The sequence below is a fragment of the Psittacula echo genome, assembly GCF_963264785.1.
Source record: "Psittacula echo genome assembly, chromosome: 1".
Lineage (NCBI taxonomy): Eukaryota > Metazoa > Chordata > Aves > Psittaciformes > Psittacidae > Psittacula > Psittacula echo.
The window spans coordinates 45,715,686-45,740,708 of NC_137735.1; the positions used below are offsets into that span (position 1 = coordinate 45,715,686).

General features: G+C 41.3%; 1 protein-coding gene across 1 annotated transcript; it reads left to right on the plus strand.

Annotated features, from left to right (window-relative positions):
- Positions 1-7,774: 7,774 nt before the first annotated feature.
- GASK1B (golgi associated kinase 1B) lies at positions 7,775-21,479 on the plus strand (the record flags this gene model as incomplete). The annotated part of the gene is made up of 4 exons (XM_080610782.1): positions 7,775-8,768; positions 17,091-17,305; positions 20,751-20,977; positions 21,272-21,479. The coding sequence occupies 4 exons, from the start codon at positions 7,775-7,777 to the stop codon at positions 21,477-21,479; spliced, it is 1,644 nt and encodes a 547-aa protein (XP_080466908.1).
- Between the last annotated feature and the right edge of the window lie 3,544 nt (positions 21,480-25,023).

A 25,023-nucleotide genomic window follows, 5' to 3' on the forward strand; every position in this document is an offset into this window, starting at 1 on the left:
AGAAATATGACACCATTTTCTCCCTTTGCACAGAGACACAACAAATTACAACACTCACAGCAACACATTGGTGCCATCTCCACAGATGAGCATGAAATCAAGAAGCCTGCCCTTGAGAACTGTCACCTCAAGACAGATCCAAGCTGTTGTCAAGATACTAAAGAAATTGTTTACACAAATTGAAAGGTATTTTTAGAGGCTGCGTGTCATACTATTTATTTGTTTCTCCTATCATCTATTTGTCATCATGGGTGGATACTTTCCTCCTTATTTTAGCAGACTTCCATCAGTCCCAGACGGCTCAGAGCGACATCCTCAAGTGACACCACAATCCCTTGCTAGCTGCTCAGGAAACGTTTCTTTGCTTCCCTAAGATGAATGCATCTGAAGGACATTCTTTGGGCAGTATTTTCAGTAAAGGAAACAAGGAAAACACGCAGCCAAGCGGATGTTGCTTCTACTGACGCTAACGCGCCCGGGCTTGGCTCCGCAGGGCAGGCACAGGCTGCAAGCAGGACACACAGGCGGGACAGGCCGAGGCCGCCGTTAAAGGCAGCGCCAGGTCCTGGGAAGGCCAACCGCTCGGCAGCGCGCCCTGACAGGAAACTCGAGAGCCCCCACCCAACGCAGACACCTTTCCCTGGCCGCCGCGGCCTGTCTCACAGCGCTCCGCTCCCGCAGCCAGGGGGGAGGTGACCAGCAATGCTCCTGCACCGCCTGTTCCCTTGCCTGAGCCTGCCGCTAAACCCCGACCCCCTCTGCTGCCCGCCCCGCTCCGTGCCAGCTCCCGCCGCGCTACCACCAAAGTCGCCCACAGGCCTTCCCCGGCGCTCCGGCCTCCCGCCCGGGCCTCACCGCCCGCTGCACCGCCCCTCGCCTCGGCCCGCCTCTTCCCCATCGCTCCCAGGGCCGGGAGCGGGTGGAGGCGAGCGGGCAGAGAGCGACGTGGGCCTCCGCGCGTCTCTCGTCCGCTGCCGGCAGCTGTTGAGGCGGCGATCCCGGGCTGCGACAGCCCAGCGGGCGCAGGGGCTCTCCCGGGGCACCGTCTGCCCGTCTGGCGGAGGGTGGAACACTAAGAGAAATGTTAAATTTGGGCAAATAGGGCGTGATAAGAGCTTCTCTACGCCTCTCCGAGCAGAAACGCGGCCCATGAGACCGCTATTTATGCTCAGTGGAAGTGCACCTGTGTACTTCACAGGCTGTCGCTGGTACCGTGCTGTGCGCCCTGCTTCTGGCCGAAGAGCACGGACACAGTTTGAGGGGACTGCGGCCCGAGGGGGACTTCTCCCTCGGCCCGGAGGCCTCCCTGCCCGCTGGAAGCTGCCTTCATGGTTTGCATGATGTCAAGAAGAGATTTTTGCAGATTTCCCTGTAAGGATTTGGCCCAGACCAGTTAAAGCGCAGACTATTAGTCAGCATGTTTAGTCAGGAAGCAAACATTTCTCTCTGTCTTCTTGGTGTACAGTTTCCAGATGGCAGCCCAAATTCATCTCCTTATGAACACAGCACAAGCCTTCTAAAGTAATGCTTCATCTTTTGCAAATCAAGTCTGCATTATCCATAATAAGGACATATGTTTTTTTCTCCAGAGTGTAAGTTCCCAGTCCCATGGACTCAGTAAAGCTAGGAGTGCACCATTTATCAATCATTTAAATGTAAATGTCTGCTTGTGTGACATTTAGAGAGATGAACTGCAGAACATCTCTATGGAAACAATTTAGCTGTAGTGCATCCAAGAGGAACAACATCCTATATGATAATCACAAATGTAGCCTGGGAAGAAAGAAGTGCTTTTTATTATAAAGGCAATGTGTGTCTTTGTGTTACATTATTTTATTCAGAAAAAAAACCCAACATTAATTTTTTACATTGAACTGCCCACACATAGAAACCAAGAGTATGCATAATAAGGAGCCTAACCTGAAATTACATCCTTCCAGGTGTCCAGGGACAAAGAGGGGTGATGAGCTTTGGCTTCTAAAGAATCCTGATATTGAATAAAACATTTTCCAAAAATCCTGCCTCTGGTTTCATTTGGAAGAATGAATCTCAGAGGAGTCATCGGCAATGATTTCTAGTTACTGTTTCTGCTCCAATTGAACTAATACCCATTCCTCACTGTTCATCTATTCCTTGCAATTTCTTCAAACCATGTTGGTTTTGGAGCATTGTTTTTGTCGTTAATGCAACAGTTGACATGACATTGACGGTTCGAATGAAGTAACTCAAATATAGGCAGAATCTGACTCATTCGTGCTGTTCAGTTTTATTGTAATCATAGAATCATAGAATAGTTAGGGTTGGAAAGGACCTTAAGATCATCTAGTTCCAACCCCCCTGCCATGGGCAGGGACACCCCACACTAAACCATGCCACCCAAGGCCTCATCCAACCTGGCCTTGAACACCGCCAAGGATGGAGCATTCACAACCTCCCTGGGCAACCCATTCCAGTGCCTCACCACTCTCTCAGTAAAGAATTTCTTCCTTATATCCAATCTAAACTTCCCCTGTTTAAGTTTGAACCCGTTACCCCTTGTCCTGTCACTGCAGTCCCTGATGAAGAGTCCCTCCCCAGCATCCTTGTAGGCCCCCTTCAGATACTGGAAGGCTGCTATGAGGTCTCCACGCAGCCTTCTCTTCTCCAGACTGAACAGCCCCAACTTTCTCAGCCTGTCTTCATATGGGAGGTGCTCCAGTCCCCTGATCATCCTCGTGGCCCTCCTCTGGACTTGTTCCAACAGTTCCATGTCCTTTTAATGTTGAGGACACCAGAACTGTACAGAATACTCCAAGTGAGGTCTCACGAGAGCCGAGTAGAGGGGCAGGATCACCTCCTCTGACCTGCTGGTCACACTCCTTTTGATGCAGCCCAGGATACAGTTGGCTTTCTGGGCTGCGAGCGTACACTGCCGGAACATGTTCATGGTTACTGAAGTTTAAAAGTATGTGGGAAAGGAGGACCATGAATGCACAGTATTTACTAAAATGGAAAATGGCCACATTCATATTTCAGAGCTTTCTATGAATATAACAAGTGTCCACTTAAAGAGGGTCTTTTGTTGCAAAATGCTCTGCAAACCAGCACAAACAATATTTTGTTCTTTGCTGAATTCCAGCAACTTCTGCAGACAAAACTGCAGTGGGAATAACCAAACAGAGACATCTTGGAAAACTAAAAGAGAAAAAATAAGCATCTTTATATTCCATATCTTTTAAAACTGAAATGAGTGAGTGGAGCAAGAAGGAAGGGTTAGATGAAGAAATAGGAGATGTGTTTAGAATACAAACCTGATACTTGTAAAAACTGACATCATTCTGGCATTTTGGAGAGCAAAGTAGTTTTTTGTATTAATAATATTTGATTATTTATTATTTATTAATATTTATTAATATTTTTGTATTAATAATATTTGTATTAATAGTAATGCATCACTGTGTTGTTATAAATTGTTTTCTCTGTGTTTTTCTTTAGTTCTCCAGGTGTAGTATTCATTGTCCCTAAATGTTGTACTTAGTCTGGATTAAAGGAAGGTCACCAATGAAAAAAGTTGTAGAAAAGGAGTGTCCTGGGTTCAGCAGTAGCAGTCAGTTTTTCTCCTGCTTAGTAGCTGTTGCAGCACTGTGTTTTTGACTTTCAGCCTGGGAATGGAGCTGATAACACCGATGTTTAGACTGACCAAGGACTTTGTGAGTCTCATGCTCTGCCAGGGAGGAGGAGAAGCCGGGAGGAAGCAGGGACAGGACACCTGACCCAAACTAGCCAAAGAGGTATTCCATACCACAGCACGTCATGCCCAGGATGTAGAACTGAGAGTTCCCGGAAGGGCTGGATCACTGCGGGGTGGGGGCGAGGTACCAGTTGGTGAGCGGTTGTATTCTCTTCCTTGTTATTTCCTTTATCATTATTATTATTGGTGGTAGCAGTAGTGATTTGTGTTATACCTTAGTTATTAAACTGTTCTTATCTCTGATATATATATATAATATATATATACAATATATATAAGATATAATATAACTGACTGCTACTGCTGAACCCAGGACAGGGAGTATGAATAATAATTCAGACAAGAAGTAAGAAGCTGTACTTGATAGAATTAAGAAGGATGCAAAGGTGAAAGGCTATAGGAGATTGCACAGAAGAGGATGATTTATGTTTAGGAACACAGGACTTGATATTCCCGTGTTCCTAACCTAAGGAAAGGGTAATACTGAGCACAGAATATGCGTATACAAAGAAATAACATGAGTTGTGTTTAATGGATGCAGATGGCAATAACACAGATAGAGTTTAGAGCAAGGAATAAATACAGAATCTGACTGACATTACAGGCTTAAGTATAGGTAGGCGAAGTGCAGTAACCTAGGCCAGAATTTGATCAGAAAACTAGCGTTCTTCAGTCTGTTTTTTAAAAAAAGGGTCCCTAAATATTTCTGACCACAGAGGAAAAACCCTTTCAGCTCAGTAATGCCCGTTAGTGCCCTGCTGCAGCATTGGGTTAGTAATGGTTCCAGAAAGAATACTGCCCTCCTGAACAACAAACATTTTGTTTGTCTTTCCTGAAAAACAAGGAAATGTTCGGTTTCCACATAAGTCCGTAACCATTCCAGCCTTAATTATTTTGTGAAAACTAGTAGGACACTGGAGCTGTATACCACAAGAGCTGAAATAAGGAACATCTCTTGATATGTTACCTTTTAAAGAATCCAAATTAGAGGCAAATATCTGCTACATTAGAAGATACTGAATCCTATTTTGTTGAATTCCTACCACCATCCATTCCAGACAATATAGTGGTGCAGCATTTAAGGAATGAGTTCTCCCTTCTGAACATGAAAAAATAAAGGAAATGTCATCGCCATTATCACACTTAGAAAGCCTCAAAACCCCCTGAGCAGTCAACACTGTACATCAGTGGGTACACCCCATTTTGATTTCAAGGCTACAAATCAAACGAGGAGTGAATAAGATTTCTCCATATCCTTTTGTAATTTCCTCTAATTTAAAGGTAATCCGTGAAGAGTTGCAGTAGAAAGATTATATAGGTTCCAAAATTTATTTTAAGAAAAATGTTGTAGCAAAGGAAAGGTGTTAGTGACTGGAATGGACTGTGTTTTGGCACTGCTTGATTTTAATGGACAGGTCATGGTGCAGTCTACATGCAAGAACTGAATGTTTGAAAACAGCTACTGCAGTGTGATACATTTCCAACTCGAGCAAGTCTGTGCCATTAGCAACACAAAGTAAAATAAAAAAATAAACCAATTCAAAGACACTTAGAAGAAATACATGGAGTAAAAACTTCATGCTGAATTATTTGCTGTCAAAATCATTGTTGATCCTTAAAGGAGAGGAGCCTACTTTGAACATTTGAAAACAATTTCTTCATGAGTGTGCGTAAACCCGTGCAGTGAATGAAATTCTGCTCTCAGGCTGCAATGACCAGTTACCTGTATTTACCTTGGGTTTAACCATATGATTTTGCTAGCATTTTGCACTCACTTTGCACTGATATTAAAAAGGATGTAGAAGGCTGTTCTGAGAGTCATGTACAGTGTCTGTTGTTTGGGCTGCAAACTTGGTACCTCTCAATATGACCCTTCATCTTTCAAAGGAACCCTCAAGCATCTAAGGCTGATCTAATAATGTCCATCTTTGGCAAGTTGTTTAAAGTATAAAAAACATTAAGCAGCTATAGCCACATCTTTCTTTACTGACTATTGATAACACTTGTCTGGAGCATTTTCAGTTAATCTTTGTTTGGGATATGTCCCTTCAAATTTGATTTAAGAAAAAAAACCCAACAAACCACTTAAGTGGCCAGAGGGATTTCTTACAATCTCTATTCCTCAGATTTGAAAAAAAGCATAAAGATATGAAGGCTCTTTTCCTGGTGAAAGGCACAGTTGCTGGAGTCTGAACTCAGTAGTACATATTTAGACAAAAAGTGAAGTGATATCCAGTGAAAAAATCCAATCACAAAGTTTTATAATTTCAGATTGGACCCATCTAAAACATAAACCAACTCTTTAACTGTCTATTCCCTTTAGTATTAATTGAGAAGAGAATACTTTCTTTCAGGTTGAATTTCAGAGAGGGGGATTGGACTGCATGATCTTTTGAGGTCCCTTCCAATCTCTAGCATACTGTGATACTGTGATATTATTTTGCACTAAGACTAGGCAAGGAGGCAGAAGTCTGAGCTTTGCCAGTGTCTCACTGCTTAACTCTGCACAAGCCCTTAACTTCTCTCTGCCTCAACTTTTCCAGCTGTGTAGTGACTATGCTATGCCTCATTTTGGAAAGCACAAATAGGAAACACTCCTGAGCTGCTTAATAGCATATTTAATAGCATTTTAAAAGCCACTATCGATTTTTCATTTCTCATCTCAAGAAGATATGAATACCAACAGTGCTAAAATTCAGGGGGCAGGGGATTTATTTTAAATGAAAAAAACCCCGAAACAACCAGGCGTGGAAAGTGTGAATTTCTGCAGTACATTTGCGTGTAGTGCACTAGAGGGCCCTCAGGAGTTAGAAATGGATGGAATGCAGTTTTGGAAGGCACATACTTCACAGGACTTTTCATTACAGAATTGAAAATAGAAGTTGCTGGGGTTTGGTTTTGTTTGTTGCTTTTTTTTTTATTTTTTTTTTTTTTTTAAATAACACGGGGTTCATATAAGTTTATAGCAGTTCATATGCAAACCACCTCTCAGTACAGTTAGCTTCCAAAAGGTATGTAGCTTGCAGCAATGAAAGACCTAGATGAGAACTATACTTAAAACTGAAATATGTGCTAGAATACTTTGAGAACGCCAGCTTTTACTAAGTTACTTTTATTAACTTAAGGAGTTTTCCAGAACAAAGGATGTGTCAAGCTGAATAGGTAAGAGATTTTATATTTTTATAGCTATATATACAACATGCACTTATTCTACCTTTGTTTCTTTGAAAGGATATATGTTCCTGCCATTTAATTTGAAAAAACTATAGCTAGATCCTGTTTATGCTTCACAAGAGCGAAGAGAATTAACCATCTTTCATCTTTAATGAATTTTGAATTGTTTATGAATTATGTGAACTATATTAATATTCATCTAGGGAAATTTGGCACTACTAATGTGTTTTTATATTACTATGCACATATTTTAACTACTACAGTTACTGGTGGTTAATCTTGTATAATTTACAGCATTTCCATAACTTGAGGTTTAGTGAAGACTTTGTCTTATAAGAAAAAGATGATAATCTGGCTTTGACAAGCTTTTCTTCTAACGCTTGAAAACAGCTAGCTGAGACTACAAATTGAGCCTCTATTTAATGATTTTGGTGTTTAATTATACTGTAATGAGAAAGTGAAAGATGTATCCTGACGTATTTCTAGATGCATACTGTCTCATTTAAAACTTCTGCCTCTTAAAAATACAGAACCACAGATGCCATGTGTGGGTAATGAAATACTGCTGTTTTCTTTTTGCAGTTTGCAAAGGAGATAGTTCAGATCTTTTATGCTACAAGTCAGTAAACTTTGCTTACGCAGCCAGCTCCATTCATTCTCTGAAGCCAATCACTTCCCCTGTGGTGGCTGATAAGAATTCCGCGGCTTGAGAAGGTGGAGTGTCAGCATCCTTAGTGCTAAACACTTTCCCAGGCATATCAGTAGCCTCTGTCCATCACTCATGCTGGAAGCTATTTGGAAAAGGAGAAATAGAAATTGGGGAAGGGAAATCATGCATCATCATTCTGGCTGGAGTGTATGGAAGACTTTATGCTGTTTTCACCATGTGGATTCACTAGAGAAATGACCACCTTTGATCAGGCAAGTAAAATCAAAAACTTGTTTATTTGCTGCCCGTGCCCTGCACGGTTGCTGAGGCTCTGGACTTGCAGGCGCCCAAGGACAAGGAGGAACCTGCTAGTGGGCACTGCATGCGTGATCTACCTGGGATTCCTCGTCAGTCAAGTAGGTCACATTTTACCCCAGCACAAAGGAAGACACCAAAAGATCGGTTCCAGAAGTCTCCAGGATGCAGCCCAAACTCCTTTTCTGGGCATCCCACTGGATGGCACCCTGTCACCGCCCAATTTCCAGGAACCCCAGCTGGGTGGCAATGGGACCTTGCTGCCACCCAATGTAGTTTATATCACCTTGCGGTCCAAGCGCAGCAAGCCTGCCAACATCAGAGGCACAGTGAAGCCAAAGCGCAGGAAGAAACATGCAACTCCTTTGTCCTACAGGCAGCACTTTCCAAAAGCCACTTTTACTGGCCCGGAAGAGGCCTTTGCTCAACAGCCAGGGAAGGCCACGTATGCTGCTGGCACAATGGGAGCACCAATAGCCCTGGAAACAAGAAAGCACAAGGATGAACATAGGCATAAAGGAATGGCAATCAGGGAGAGAGGTCACTGGAGACCTAGAGGGAATTCTGGAGCTATAAAGGCACAACCCCAGCCTGAGGAAAGCAATATCAGGATTTACAGTGAGAGCTCTCCCCCTTGGCTGAGCAAGGACGACATCCTAAACATGCGCATGCTAGCAGATTCTCAGATAGGAAGCATTCAAGAAGTATCTTCTCACAAAGCAGTCCTGGTAGTATTTGCAGGAGGTACCAGCACCACAGGAACTGCTTGTAATCAGGGACACTGTGGCATCGTCAAAAGACCCCTTGACATGAGCGAGGTGTTTGCCTTTCATTTGGACAGGATCTTGGGACTAAACAAGAGCTTACCTTCTGTAAGCAGGAGATCAAAATTCTTCCAAGGTAACACATTCCTGTGGTTTTCAGCTTGCAGGTTGGGTGCTGAGGTTTCCTTCCTCCTCTTGCATTAACCATGGGGCCACAGCTGTGACCTTTAACTCCTGTGAACCTGAGAACTAACCCCATCATTACAGGGAAATAAAGCTGGTGTCTGTGTGCAATTTCTGCAGTGCAGTTATTCTGTCCACAGAATGCAGAACCTCAATGTTTAGATCAAATGCCATTAGCTGCTGAGGGCAGTAGCAGTTTCCCTTCCACAAGAGTCTGGAATGAGAAAAAAAAGAGAGGGAGTCATCTGCAGATTGCATGATATTGTACAGACTGCCTGGAGAGAAATTGGTGAAAAATAATCCAGAAAAACCTGTGATTCAGTGGGTATTTCTGGTTTTAAGTTTTCTCATTGTTTAGAATTGGCTTTAATGAAATATTGTTGAAGATGAGCACAAGAATTCATCTCAAACAGGTCGTAGGAAAGGAGGTTTGTATTTAGTCAGATAACCTACTCAGAGATGTAGGGGACCTTCCTGCAGAAAGTTGATACTAATGCCTCTGGGACCTTAAAAAGTTTTAAAAAGTTCCTCCCTCTCGCTAAACCAAACTTACATTTCAGTGAATTCTGCTGCTACTTTTTGAGATTCACTACACACATCTATATGTTATGCAAAGAAATATACACAGTAATACTCTCAGTATGCCTGTTACATGATTGACATAAAGTTTTCAGTTGGAAATTTGATTTTTAACCTTTAGTGAAATTAAAGGTAGATTTCAGACATGTAATGTAACTTCTAAAATTGTTATCTTGTTAAACATGTCTTCAGCCTAACTGCTATTTTTGTACAGTCACAGATCACAATCCAAAAGGAGTATGTTGCATTTTAATGAATCATTGCTAAAGTGGCTGGTTATGTTTTTGCTGTTCATTTCTTGCTGCTGAATCTAGCTTATACCAAATACTTTTGTATCAGTCTGCTTAAAAAAAAAATAAAGTAAGAATGCCTTTCTGAAGTCTGACAGCAGGAAGAGAACCCAGTGATCTCCAGTTTCTTCCTGCTTTGTAGATCTTCCCTTTGGCAGCCTGTACAATAATGTGAATGAATCTCTAGGAAAACAGTTTGGAGGCTTCTGAATATTATTCATACTTCCAGAGAATGGAAGATACATTATGCATAGTTTATTTTTAGGAACAAGATTTATTGCTACAGGGCTGTCATAAGGCATTAAGATAGTTCTGTGGGAGGAATTCTGCAGAGTGTGGCTGCAGAGATGACAGACTGCAAGCCTCTGAAAACTGCTATTAGGCTACTTGTGCATTGTGTTGCTCAGTGTCTGTCACCTTACAGTATGCTTTGGACTGTCTGAGACAGTGTTCTCTTTAATTTGCTTTTTCTCATAACTGGCTATGTTCCTATAGCAAGAAGAGTGTTGCTAGGTGATGAGAAGAGAAGTAATATTATATTGGTCTCACTTCATTTTTTCCAGCTAAAGGGTGAGCAGAACATTCAGAACAGTTACTGTACCTTGTCTCTCACCATTCCTTTGGCCTGGAAATATGCTGGAGCTCAGATGCCTAATGTCTACTTGCACTCATTTCTATTTACATGCTTATGTTTGGCATAATCTGAAAAACATCTGTGTTGAGCAAATGAGCAAAAATATATTCTTTAAAATAGTATGAACAATTAGTGAGCTCATTTTTATAACCCACAGGCATTTAAGTTAAGATTAGCTGGGCACTGTAAAGTTTTTTACAGGGCAGCTTGTGTGAATCATGGTTATTCACATGGAATTGAAAGCAATGCAGGATTAAGAGACTGTGCATGTGTGTATGAATGTACACAATTTCTGGGCTGACATCTCTCTTCACTACACATCCCTTTAGCTTGCCTCAGTTGTGATGTGATCTAACAGGACATGTTTGATGTAGCATTAAAATCTTAAAAAATGGGCTTTTCAAAACTGTCATTCATTTTGTCAAAAGCAGTTTCAAAGAACTGCTTAGCAAATCCCTGTGCAGGTTCTGTTTCCCCTATTCTCACAAATCCCCCACTGATTTTTTCTTTTTTGAAGTCTAGCAAAATAACTGTGTGCAAGTCCTCTGTCTGCTGCCCTTCCATTCCCTCGCTGCAAACCCTCTTAAGTGCTAACCAAATTTTTTGTTTGTTTTTTTCCATCAGGTATAATGCTTTCATATTTTTGCAATCATAGAATAGCTTGGGTTGGAAGGGACCTTCAAAGGCCATCTAGCCCAACCCCCCCTGCAATGAGCAGGGGTATCTTCATCTAGATCAGGTTGCCCAAAACCACATCCAGCCTGGCCTTGAATGTCTCCAGAAATGGTGCATCAGTCTCCTCTCTGGGCAACCTGTGCATGTGCTTTACCACCATCATTATAAAGAACTTTTCCCTCACGTAAATGAATTGACCAAACATAAAACCTCTGGGGAGTATTACATTCTAGGAAAGCATGATTTTGGGCATATCCAAGCAGTCATGCCAGTTGCTACCTACAAGGTGTGAAAAATGTCAAGAGCTCCAAAACACCGATAAAGAAAGAAAGATAAGCCTGTAAAACAACAAGAAATAATCGTATAGGATGAGTGGTAATGGGTTCAAACTTAAATAGGAGAAGTTCAGGTTAGATATAAGGAAGAAGTTCTTTACTGTGAGGGTGGTGAGGCACTGGAATGGGTTGTCCAAAGAAGTGGTGAATGCTCCATCCCTGGTAGTGTTCAAGGCCAGGTTGGACAGGGCCTTGGACAGCATGGTCTAGGGTGAGGCATCCCTGTCCATGGCAAAGGGTTTGGAACTAGATGAACTTAAGGTCCTTTCCAACCCTAACCATTCTATGAATCTATAAAACTGTGTTTAATGTGGAGAAAATGGAGGCTGACCCTTGTGTGTTTGAGTCTTAGGATGGTCACGTTAATACCACAGGACCTAGAATCTTCATTATTTTATCAACCTAACCTGAGGAACAGAAGAGACATATGTGACCTTGCTTGGTGCCACAGCCTTACCTGAATTAGTTTGCATGTATTGCCCCTAGCTCAGCAACAGCATCTGCAGGGTAGGATGCTGCCAGTGTAAGGGCTTGAGCTACAACTGCAGTAACATGGACTGGAGCAGGTTTGTGTCTGTTTTGCACCAGGCAGCTGTAGGGGTAGGACTCTGGCTCCTTGTGTAATAGCAACAAGGCTGAGCTTTTCATTCAGCTTTTGGTACAAAATACCATTGCTGTGCAGTTTTCTTGTGCGAAACCACAACAGTTGAGGGCCTCAACTATTGCACGCTGGCAACCACCTTCCTTCCCCCTCTGTATGTCAGTCCCTCTCATCTTTCCACACTAAGTTTTCCTCTCCTGCTAATACATGGGCAACTAAACTGCTACTTTCAAATGTGGCAGTGGTAAGCTGTACTGCTTTACTGTGAACAATGAGAAGTCTGAGAAAGGGCTTAAAGTACCTCATGAAAGATTTGCTCTTTTTAGTGATTCTCATGGGCATGTTTGAAATTTTTTTGACCATTTTGAAACTGATGTGAGGTGTGGATATCTACCATGATGCTTACGTTGAAGCCACCATGCAGTGATTCATTACTTAACTGCACATGAAGCAGTTTGAGTACCTTGAGGCAGTCTAGTCTCAGCAGTCTGAGGCTTGCTTTGTGTTACCTTATTCAACTTAGGATATCCGAGCAAGTAGCTCCTAAGGGCCTAAGACATTTTTAGAAATATTTTGATGTTTAAAAATGTATATGAATTATTAGGAGGCTGGTTCCAACACAAGTTTTGAAAAATCTTTCTCATACAATTTTGCAGATCATTTTTAGATAATGAAGTAGATATATAGATATAAAATGGCAGATTAACATGAAGTAAGTCATCTTAGGGCAAGATTCAGTGGAATGCAGCTGCAGCAACAGAAAGGCAGTAGCCCCTTGAGTTTATATATAAAGCTGATTAGGAAAGAAGCACATGCAGAACATACATGCAGAATACATCTGTAACTGGGCTTGCCCCAGTGGGGCAGCACTCTAGGATTGATGAAGACTGGGAGGCCTCCTATAATCCTAGGGTGAAATCGGTGAGCTCAGCTCCCTCCTTGAAATGCCTGTACACCAATGCGTGCAGCATGGGAAATAAGCAGGAGGAGTTAGAGACCTGTGTTAAGTCAGGAGATTATGATCTGGTGGCAATTACAGAGAGGTGGTGGGACAGCTCACATGACTGGAATATAGTCATGGAGGGCTATGTCCTTTTCAGGAAAGACAGGCCAGCCAGGCGGGGTGGTGGGGTTGCTCTTTATGTGCGAGAGCAGCTGCAATGTACTGAGTTCTGTCCAGGAACAGGGGATGAGCGAGTTGAGAGTCTGTGGGTGAGAATTAAGGGGCAGGCTGGCAGGGGCGATACTGTTGTGGGTGTCTGTTACAGGCCACCAGATCAGGGTGAGGAAGTTGACGAGGCCTTCTACAGGCAGCTGAGAGCGGCCTCACAGTCACAGGCCGTGGTCATCGTGGGGGATTTTAACTTCCCTGATGTTTGCTGGAAGGACTACTCAGCAACCCAGCCACAGTCCAGGAGGTTCCTCCAGTGCATGGATGATAACTTCCTCATGCAAATGGTGGATGAGCCAACCAGGAGAGGAGCGCTGCTGGATCTCATCCTCACTAACAAGGAGGGGCTGGTCGAAGCAGTAAAGGTTCTGCCTTGGTTGCAGCGACCACGAGATGGTGGAATTCAGGATCTTGTGTGGTAGGACCAGTACAATAGCAAGTAGAATTGCAACCATGGACTTTAGCAGGGCAAACTTTGGCCTTTTCAAGCAATTGCTAGGGGAAATCCCATGGTCAAGGCTGCTTGAAGGTAAAGGGGCCCAAGATAGTTGGTTGACATTCAAGAATTGCTTATTCCAAGCTCAAGAGCAGAGCATCCCGACACGTAGGAAGTCAAGGAAGAGGGCCAGGAGACCTGCGTGGCTAAATAAGGAACTGCTGGGTATGCTCAAGTGGAAGAGGAGAGTTTACAGGTCATGGAAGGAGGGGCTGGCCACTCGGGAGGAATATAAGGCTGCTGCTAGAGGATGTAGGAAGGCAGCTAGGATGGCTAAGGCCTCCTTAGAATTAAATCTGGCCAGAGGGGTCAAGGACAACAGAAAGAGCTTTTTCAAATACATAGCTGATAAAACTAACACCAGAGGCAAGGTTGGCCCACTGGTGAATGGGATGGGTGCCCTGGTGACAGAAGATACTGAGATGGCAGAGTTATTGAATGCCTTCTTTGTCTCAGTCTACTCTGCCGGAGGCAGTCCTGAAGAGCCCTGTACTCCTGAGACCTCAGATGAAGTCAGGTCACTGGAGCAGTTTGCCTTAGTCGATGAGGAATGGGTTAGAGACCAGTTGAGCAATCTGGACATCCATAAATCCATGGGTCCAGATGGGATGCACCCGCGGGTGCTGAGGGAACTGGCGGAAGTCATTGCTAGACCACTCTCCATCATCTTTACCAAGTCTTGGGAAACAGGAGAGGTGCCTGAGGACTGGAGGAAAGCAAATGTCACTCCAGTCTTCAAAAAGGGCAAGAAGGAGGACCCGGGTAACTATAGACCGGTCAGCCTCACCTCCATCCCTGGGAAAGTGATGGAACACCTTATCCTTGATGCCATCTTAAGGCATTTCAAGGATAAGAGGGTTATGAGGGGCAGTCAACATGGCTTTACCAAGGGGAAGTCATGCTTGACCAACCTCATAGCCTTTTATGAGGAAATAACACTGTGGATGGATGATGGCAGAGCGGTGGATGTGGTCTACCTTGACTTCAGCAAAGCATTTGACACAGTCTCCCACAGCATCCTCATAGCTAAATTGAGGAAGTGTGGCCTGGATGATCAGGTAGTGAGATGGACTGAGAACTGGCTGAAGGAGAGCATCCAGAGAGTTGTAGTCTATGGGGCGGAGTCCAGTTGGAGGCCTGTATCTAGTGGAGTGCCTCAAGGGTCAGTACTGGGACCAGTATTATTTAATATATTCATCAATGATTTAGATGAGGGAATTGAGTGTACTGTCAGCAAGTTTGCTGATGACACTAAGCTGGGAGGAGTGGCTGACACGCCAGAAGGCTGTGCTGCCATCCAGCGGGACCTGGACAGGCTGGAGAGTTGGGCAGGGAGAAACTTGATGAAATATAACAAGGGAAAGTGTAGAGTCCTGCATCTGGGCAGGAACAACCCCAGGTTCCAATATAGGTTGGGGAACGACCTGTTAGAGAGCAGTGTAGGGGAGAGGGATCTGGGGGTCCTAGTGGATGTCAGGATGACCATGAGCCAACACTGTGCCCTTGTGGCCAAGAAGGCCAATGGCATCCTGAGGTGTATTAGAAGGGGGGTGGTCAGTAGGTCGAGAGAGGTCCTCCTTCCCCTCTACTCTGCCCTGGTGAGACCGCATCTGGAATATTGTGTCCAGTTCTGGGCCCCTCAGTTCAAGAAGGACAGGGACCTGCTGGAGAGAGTCCAGCGCAGGGCAACGAAGATGATTAAGGGAGTGGAGCATCTCCCTTATGAGGAAAGGCTGAGGGAGCTGGGTCTCTATAGTTTGGAGAAGAGGAGACTGCGGGGGGACCTTATTAGTGTATATAAATATATAAAGGGGGAGTGTCATGAGGATGGAGCCAGGCTCTTCTCAATGGCAAACAATGATAAGACAAGGGGTAATGGGTATAAACTGGAACACAAGAGGTTCCACTTAAACTTGAGAAGAAACTTCTTCTCAGTGAGGGTGACAGAACATTGGAACAGGCTGCCCAGGGAGGTTGTGGAGTCTCCTTCTCTGGAGACATTCAAAACCTGCCTGGACACATTCCTGTGTAACCTTATCTAGGTGTTCCTGCTCTGGCAGGGGGATTGGACTAGATGATCTTTTGAGGTCCCTTCCAATCTCTAACATACTGTGATACTGTGATACTGTGATACATCTATTATGGACATTTATTATGAACTTAATCTGAAGGGTACTCAGCCTCCTCAGTTTTGGCTGTATCAATCTGGAAGCTCTAATTCTTAGCCAGCCCTTACTTTTTACTATTCAGGTGACTTCATGAGGTTTGAATCAGAAAAGCTCCACTGATTTCAGTGGTGTCGTGCCAATTCATGCAGCTACAAATCAGACCTCTTATCTGCTGTAGTTCAGCACCTTTATGTTTTCCTACAGCTGTCAAAAATTTGAGCCACTGCTCTTTACTGAAGCTGCTATTTCATATTCCTGTAATTCAGCTTATGTTACAGGGTTGAAAGATTTTATTTTGGCTCATCTTTTCTGCTCCCATTTCCTCTGAAATGCAAACATTTCCTGTATTTAACCTCAGTCTTTTAAAAATGTTTTTGTATCTTAATGGAAACTGGCAAGATATTATTCATATTTTTCAAGTATTTATATTACTATTGTTTATCATGTTCCTTTTGTGTAGACAGAAGATGTTTATTTTGTTAGGAGACCATTTATGTATTTGGTTTGTGGAAGAATTCATGAATAGCTACATAAGCTGTTATTTGAGATATAATAGATCAGACTTGATCCTGTAGAAAGCTGTCGCTTTTTTTGTGAAAATTCCCAGTGTTTATGTAGACTTTCTCCAACTGGCTTGGAAAAGTAGCTTAGCTGATACTTCTCCTGACTTGGCTAAAGTAATCTGCATTGTAAGTGATGGAGCCAGAGTCAGGAAATAGGTAAGATTTCACAAATTAATTTCCTAAATATTTATTAAGGCACCTCAGTGGAAGAAGCCTGGTTTTCAGGAGTGCTCAGTGCTTCTTTTTAATATTGCATGAAATATATTTATCAGTTCTTACACTGGGAAAGCTCAATTTTAAATTCTTTGCTGAGGTTTGTTCCTGTAGTGTTTCTGTGGGCATTGTGCATTATGCATTAAAAATTCTTTGACATTTGTTTTCAACTCTTGAAAATCATCATCAGTTCACTGGAAGCAGGGAGAAATTACATCATTATCTCACAGTGGGCTCTTTATCTATAAGCTTTTTAATAGTCTGGTTTGATATATGACTTTGTACATTCATCTCTTCCTTCAGAGAAAGCCTCCTATATGAATGCTGAAGGCGTTCATAATGTCAATGGTTTTTCCATTCCTGTGGTATCTGCTTTTAGATATAGAATAAGACCATGTTAACCAAAGAATGTCAAGTTATTAGTCTGTGGCCATTTTTCCTGCCACATCTGTAAAATAGCATAATTGCTGATCTTGAGCAATATCTAAAGAATAATCAAGTAAGATGGACAGTATTGCATTATACTGACGGTCTGTTTTTCTGTTTTCAGATGGTCAAGCCTGTCCTGTTATTCTCTGGGATTCCTCACTTAGTCCAACAGATAACAGTACCCACTCTTCAGTGGGATTAACCTGGGGGCAATATCAGCAGCTATTGAAGCAGAAATGCTGGCAGAATGGTAAAGTTCCAAAAGCTGAATGGGGCTGTACTGAAATCCATCATCATGAATGGTCCAAGATGGCACTCTTTGATTTTCTTCTGCAGGTAAAACATTTACTGAATGCAACTATCTGCCGCAAAAGTCATATGAGCACACATAGGAGACTCTTTTTCAATGAGGAAGAGAGGTATTGGTACAGTTTGAACTTTTATTCCATTTGTTTCTTATGATTAAAATATCCAAAATTCGATCTATAATCAGGGAATGAGATCGGGAGCTTGACTGACTCACTTTCTTAAAAAAGGAAGAAAATGCTTTTGTCTTTGCTTTACTTTGCTTCACCTTGAGGCAGGCATACTGTTTCTTCTTGACTCCTTTGTCTCTCCAAATATAGTTTGTGACTATGTTCACCACTGTAAGCCTCTTTCAACTGAGTGGTGCTTCCTGCCCCTCCCCAGTCCCCTGAGGTCATTTAAATGGTTTTTGTCAGCTGAAATCTGGATCAAGATAACAGCTAGAGTGGCTAATTTTCCTTCCTTTAAAAAATATAGCCAGTGACTTAGGAAAGAATAGAGCAGCAACTGGTGAATGATATGGCTGCTGTTCTTTACTTAGGTATTGCACATAATCATTAGCTCTCCAAATAACACCCAACTAGCGCTCTGTCCTGTAGGTTCATGTGTGGCTGCAGTTACAGCAGAGTATTAATACACTCCAGGTAATAAGGATTGAACTGAACACCTGGTTGGAAGCTAATTTTATGGCTTCCTGAGATATGGCACTACTTCCAATTGTCCTTACCTGCTAAGACAGGTCCAGGTGACTGAGCCTCCGGCAGCACTTGCTGATTTATTTAAAACTTCAGCTAGCACTAGTTAAATTTCTGCAGACTTGTTACTTTAAACAGAACATTTGGGTCTTCTCTAAAAATAGATTATCGCTTATCTAATGACTCCATCTTTAGTCTCACTATGAGCAAATAATTCTTAGAAACAAGTATAAAGTCATATGTGGATTACTCTGATACTAAACATAGTAATGCCCCTATAGGAACAATACAGATTGTGTCAGTGTTTTCATGCCATTGTCTTCTTGCTGAACAGTTTAAAGATTCTCTCAATTTCTGTGTTGATTTTAATTTTAGGGTCTTCTAAGACAAGTTTTTATTATTCATAATTAAACTCCTATTATCCAGAAGGAGCATTCAGTTAAAATAATACACAACAGGATTGAGCTTTACCTGACAAAAAAATTACACTTGTAATAGTAGCTGGTATTAGAGTAATGTATACCTCCAGCCACATACCAGACAAGAACATGCATACGAGAAAGTGAAAGTGGATCTTATGGTTCTTAAAGATTAAAATTTTATCTGGGTTCTTTCAGATTTAACTTTAAAGTTTATCAGCAATAGAACCTGAAGACTCTAAACCAAAAAATGCCAAGAAGGGGTTCTAAGTTTGAGGAAAAAAAAAATCTGTGCTTCATGAGCCATTCAGAAATAAGAATGATGAAAAGTATTCTCTGTTAAATCTACTTCCCTCAGAAGAACAAGTTTGGTACCTGTGATAGGTGTTCCTAATCTCTGGTTTCAAATACTATAAAACATGGGAGCAGGCTGAAAAATGCTTATTGCTGACTTTTACTTGCCTTCTGCAATAACTCAAGTAAAATAAGGTCATTGAAAGTAAAATGGCTCCTCTGATGTGCATAAGTATATGACAAAAAACAATGGTAAAATATTAAGGTTGCAGCATCAATTCCAGAGTTCCCATCATTCTGTCTTAACACAGGAATGATGCAAGATACTGTAAAGCGGCTGGCTGTAATAATATGGTCTCCTCATCTGTTTAATGCATGTAAAGTGTGGTGCAACTGGATTAGGGCTATACATCAAAAAAGTGTCTAGAGGAACTCTGCCTCACTTTTTGGCAAAGCCTTTAGATGAGTTGAATGAGATCACATGAGCTAGAACACTGCAAGCAAGCAGGGCTCTGGTACCTGCAGATGCTGAATACTGCTCATGAAAGGAGAAAGAGGAAGAGAAATCTGTTTGTTTCATCAGGATTTTCACTTCTGTAAACCAACATTGCTAACAAGACTAGTGGCATAGCACTACATACTTAAGAAAAAGCAAAACAACTCTCAGACTCTCATTTGATGAACAAAATTAAGAGGCCTTTTCAACACGGTATAGTTCTACATCAGCAGAAGAGTCCTAACACTTTGCTGGTCACAAACATAAAAGTATAATTTTAGCGGTCTTATGTGAACACTAATGCTTTTATGCTTAGAGCAGTTTGAAGAGTTTGCATACAACAAAGAAGAACAGAAATAATTATTTACCTTTGCTAAGCTACTCATTAAGACTTAGTTGCACTAGCCAGGCTTCCATTTTGTAAGCACCTGCCAGCAGGAGCTGGAGCCTGGAACAGCCCCATTGCAGGCAGGACAGGCAGGGTCAGCAGCAGTAGAGGCAACCCAACAGGGAAGAAAGCTGCAGGTCCATTGATAGCCCAGTAAGCATAAGGCACAGACAGAGCAGCAAGCCAACTCCAATGCGAAGAAACAGGAATCCCAAGCAGCAACGCAGTAGCATCAGGTAGCAAGACAAGCAGCAGACACTACCTCTCTCAAGGGCTCAGAGGAAGGCTGCAGTTCCAGTCCTGAGCTTAAATGGGACTCCTGCGCCCATGGGCAGAGGGGGTGCATGTGGAGGTCCCAGATGAGGCTGATTAGGGCACTTAAGGCCTATCTGTGTGCTCAGGGCCTGGCAGTGTTTTGTATTTACTCCCATCTTGTCAACAAGGCTAGAAGCACTTTCAAGGAGTGATTTACTCTTCCTGTATTAGATGGTTATCCTAAAATGGCATCCTTTGCTCTGGGGGTGCCTTGCTCTTGTCATTGTTTATGAAAGGGAACATAAACAACTAAGTCAGAAGAGATGCTTAACATTTACACCGCTAAAGTTAGACCAGATGTATTCCTTCCCATTAAGTGCTGTGCAATGAATAAGCGAGAGTTCGTATAGGAAAAAATAGCCTAGATTGTCATGTCGTTAAAGTATATACCACAGTGTAACTCAGGGAGTCTGCTCTGTGACTATAAATGTACTCTTCTTGCGTTTTGTAGCTTCTGGTGGTTTGCTGTGCCCCTTACTAATATTTTGAGTTATTTTGCATACTGTTAGTCTGCTAGGTCTCACAAAATGGAGACCCTCTGTGTGTGTGTCAGGCTGTGCTATTGGGATTGTATTCACCATCTTTTTATTCCAGTTATGCAGTGGTATTGTCCCACTATTTCCAAAGAATTTCTACTGACAGAAATCATGGCTATAGCATAGATGAAATATAGTCTGAGAAATTTCTTCTGACAATACATGAAGTACGGGGACCAGGTCTTCATGCCATTTCACTGCTGACTTTAATTATACTTATCCTGAGCTTGTTTTCCTGTCACCTGTGTTAGTGAGCAATGTCTCACAGTGACACTTTGCCCCAAATACTTTGATACTGTTTTCACTTGGCACTCTGCTGTACTTTGTTTTAGATCTATAGCCGACTAGATAGAAACTGCTGTGGATTCAGACCTCTCAGGGAGGATTCCTGCGTGCAGCAAGGACTGAAGCTGAAATGTAGTGATCAAGATGCTGTTCACCTAACACACATAGTTCAGAGACGCCATGACCAGAGGCACTTGGTCTTTATAGACAATAAGGGTTTCTTTGACAGAAACGAGGACAATCTTGACTTCAAAATACTGCAAGGAATCAATGAGTAAGTTTTATTAATTTTGTAAAAAGATTGATATTTTCTTCCCAGTTTGAGCAGGAGACACGCTAAGTTACTGAAATAGATATCATTGGCCTAAGACATTCACAAAATGTGTCTAGAAGTGTATAAGTAATCCCACTGCTCTAAAAGATACAATTAACATTTATATCATTAGGCATGCATGCACTTTTTTGCTGAGTCACAGTCTATATTCATAGAGTTGATTGCTAAACCATAACATAAATATTACAATTCAGAGTGATGGAAAAGCTGATGACTTTCTTTGTGTTTTTCCAGATTCCCTGAATCTGCAGTTTCAGTGCTTAGGAGCCAGCGTTTACGTGAGAAGCTGCTACAGTCTTTGTTCCTTGACAAAATATACTGGGAGAGCCAAGGAGGCAGGAATGGGATTGAAAAACTTATTGATGTAATAGAAAGAAGGTCCAAAATTCTTCTTACTTATATAAATGCACATGGAGCCAAAGTATTGCCCATGAATGAATGAAGCAGTTTTGTTTCTGTCTGAGAGTCTTTAAAAAAAATTGTATGAACCAAAACCTGACAGTAAAATTAATTTAATTCATAGGATTATTTAATTTTTCTTCCCCCAAACTTTCGAGTTTATTTTTAAATAAGAAATCTTACATGGTTTTAAAAGCAACATCTAAATGTCAGCTACAGCTCAACTCAGTGCAGTCTATGTCACCAGTGAAATGAAATGAAAAATAACCAACTGGTACAATAAATAATGTAATAGTATGTAGGTACCATGAACACTTCTGTTAAACTGTTTGAAAAATTAGCAAAGGGATTTTCAATACATTAAGCTGAATTACTCTTACTTTCCTCGTTCAAGTCAGTAAAAGTTTTATTGCAAATTTGAATGGGAGCAGATATTTTTAAGCACTTAATACATTGATGAAAACTGTCATCTCGTCTTGCTGAAACATATCTAGTACAGGAATTTATTTTGGGTTTTTTTGATTATAAGTATTAAAATGCCAACCTTTCCGAAGGCTTATTTTGTTTTATTTTATTTTGATCTTTGAAATCTGAGTACTGAATTTGGCTCTTTTAAATGTAGGAGTGTTTGCACTGGACATGAGAGAAATTTGAAACAGTGAGAACAACATGGCTTTAACAACAATAATTAATTTGAGAAAGCTTTTAGCTGTCCAGTGTGGAGTACAATTTGTCATGAGTCGCTTGTTACAGTGTACTATTTTCAGTACAGGTTGTTTGGCTATATGGATGGATGTTCTGCCTCTTGATTAACTGTGTATTGATTAACTCACAGAATTGTCCTTTATTACCATTAGTTTTAAAAAAAGAAATTCAGCTTTAGCCTTCTGTGAATATGGTGCTAAATAAGTGTACATTTTGCAACATTCTTGTCAACATTTTTTTAGACTATTATCAAAAAGCAGACCTACTAAGAATGTGAGTGTTGTTAAACTCAGCACAGAAAACATTTGTGCTGCTTGCTCAGCTCTAGACCAGCACTTCAGGATCTGTTTTTCCATTAAGATTGACTACTGCAGGGGAATGATTCTAGCTGATGATTCACCCCAAGTATTGTTGCAGGTAAACTAGTTAGGGAAGGTTCAATAAGCACTTTAGATTCTTAGCCTTCATCTACTCCAGAAATAAAATGCAAACTGATATAGTCTTTCATGACATATACCTTTTACCTATCTATTTAGAAATACTCATACTTTCTTTCTAGAGAAATATCTATTATCTTCTTGCCATAAGATAATGGCAGAAGTTGAATACTTTCATAGCTACTTTTTTCTTTATATATAGTAAAAAAATATAGGGTGTATTAGATTTTAAAATACTTTCTAAAGTGCTTGTGTAATGATATTAATGAGAAACTAAAATGCATTATGTCAATGTTAATGTGGATGGGTGAATTTAATGTTTTAAGTAACTACAGTTCCACTGCAGCTGAAATAGATTTTATTTATTAGTATCAGAGGAGCTATTAACAATAATTGCATTACTAGAAGAAATAGGTCTCAGTATTAGCAGAGTTAAAATATTTGGTAAAATTTTAACAGCATGGCCATCTAAATAATCTTTTGTTTTATTCTGTCAGCAAAGGCAGATAAATTTGTAAAAAATTCCTGGAACTTAACTATTGCCTTGAGAGGACATATTTTAGAGTCCTTGGACTTCTTAAGAGCACCAAAGTACAATTTTATAGGATTTTCATGTTATCCCTTTCTTAAAATATTGTAATTTATTAGCCAGGCAATTTCTATCACAGAAACAAAAGTATTACTTTAGCTTGCACTGTGAACAGAGCCTAGAGAATGAAATAATCAGCTGGATCCATTTCACATGGAATTCCTGTTCAGTAAATTTCACTTTTTGATGTTCATTATGATCAATTTATCTCATTCTTTAGCCTATCAGTTTTCTTCCTGCTAGATACCTGTTCAAATGGATTATTATATGCTGCTGGGAGTAAAAGAAAGACATGACTCTCAGATGCTTTGAACTTTGATGAGGGCTAAGTGAAGATACAAGAATGCACCTGATCATGAAAAAAGTGCCATGAGAGCTTTGACTTCTAGATTCTCCCTTTCTATCTTTAGACTGCACATCTTGATGCCAAGTCATTGCCTCACACTGCCCAGTTGTATTTTTTTCCAGAATTGACTCATTGCCCAAGAAGAGAAAGAAATCAGGACTTTTTTATCTTTTCAGGTTAGGTAATTTATTTTTATGGTGATAACTTGATGCATTCTTCTCCATTTCTTCTGGACATGGACTATTGTTTCCTTGAGCATGATACATCCTTTTTTATTTGCCTGGCAGTTCAGTGCCAGCTCTTAAAGCAGCAATGTAATTGCCAGCTAGTAAGTAATTGCCCTGAAGCTGACCTGGAGCAATGTCTCCTGGTAGTCCTGATTTTAAGAGGTTCAAATAGCCATGATGCTGTGCAGTACTTGAAAATTTGACCAAGCATGAAAAGCATAACTGTAAAGAGAAGATATTGTGGAGACAAATCCTGCAAATGAATGTCCTTAGGGAATGAATGGTAATTTTTACTAGACATTTTTGGTGGCAGAGGCATACAGATCAAGTTCTCGTTAAAGCTAATTTACAGGGCAAAACAATATCTAGACTTACATAAAAAGTACAAGGAGAAGGATAGGTGCATTTCCCTGTGCTGCCAAATATGGATCAGAAAGGCACATAAAGGCATCATCTTCTCAGAGCTGCTGCAGGCACCAGTGAGTCCAGAGCAAATGGCCAAGGCAGACTGCGCTGCACACATGACACTTTCCAAGGGTGAGGGAATACTTTCTCTGAGTGTCTGAATTTGGGTCTAGGGCAGAGAGTTCTGTATCCTTCTTTCACCTTACAATGGCATCTTAGTGTTGCTCTGTGTGCAGCTGGAGGCTCTGCTTTCTGTGCTGTGTTAACGTGCTGTATTTCTTATGCATACAAACACTCTTTTAGTCTTCAGGGAAGTCAAGAGAGGCTTTGTGAGATTGGGCAGTGGAATTGGACTGTAAATTGCTTCTAATTCTCTAGCATTGATAACAGACTCCAGAAAGTGCCTTTTCTCCATAGTGTTTATCCTGTTGCCGTGAAGCTTGGTACTTGAATCCAGTGTGATTGCGATAGTGCTTATGGGTTCATACTAGCCAAGTTCTGTTGTTTTTTACAAAAATGAAGAATTTTGTAAATTTTGAGAGCATTTGTATAAATGCTCCAGTGTGAAAAAAATACAAAAGAAACACTTTGCTGCTACTACATTAAAGATATCTGCTCTCCCTGCAGTAACAGGAGTAAAGTTCATTGGGAAATCAGTCCACTTCCTTTTAAAACAGTGTGATGTTGGACTGACATTCCTGCACTGTAGCCTAAGTAATATTAATTGACAGGAAAAAAACCTGAAGAAGCCTTACTCTACCTATAGTGGTGACTGACAGAAAGCCAAGAAACTGTGTTTTAGTCATCTTTGCTGGGCTGTCTTCCATTTATGGGCATAAGGGATCAGACAAAGATTCATGTTGCATATTACTCAGAAG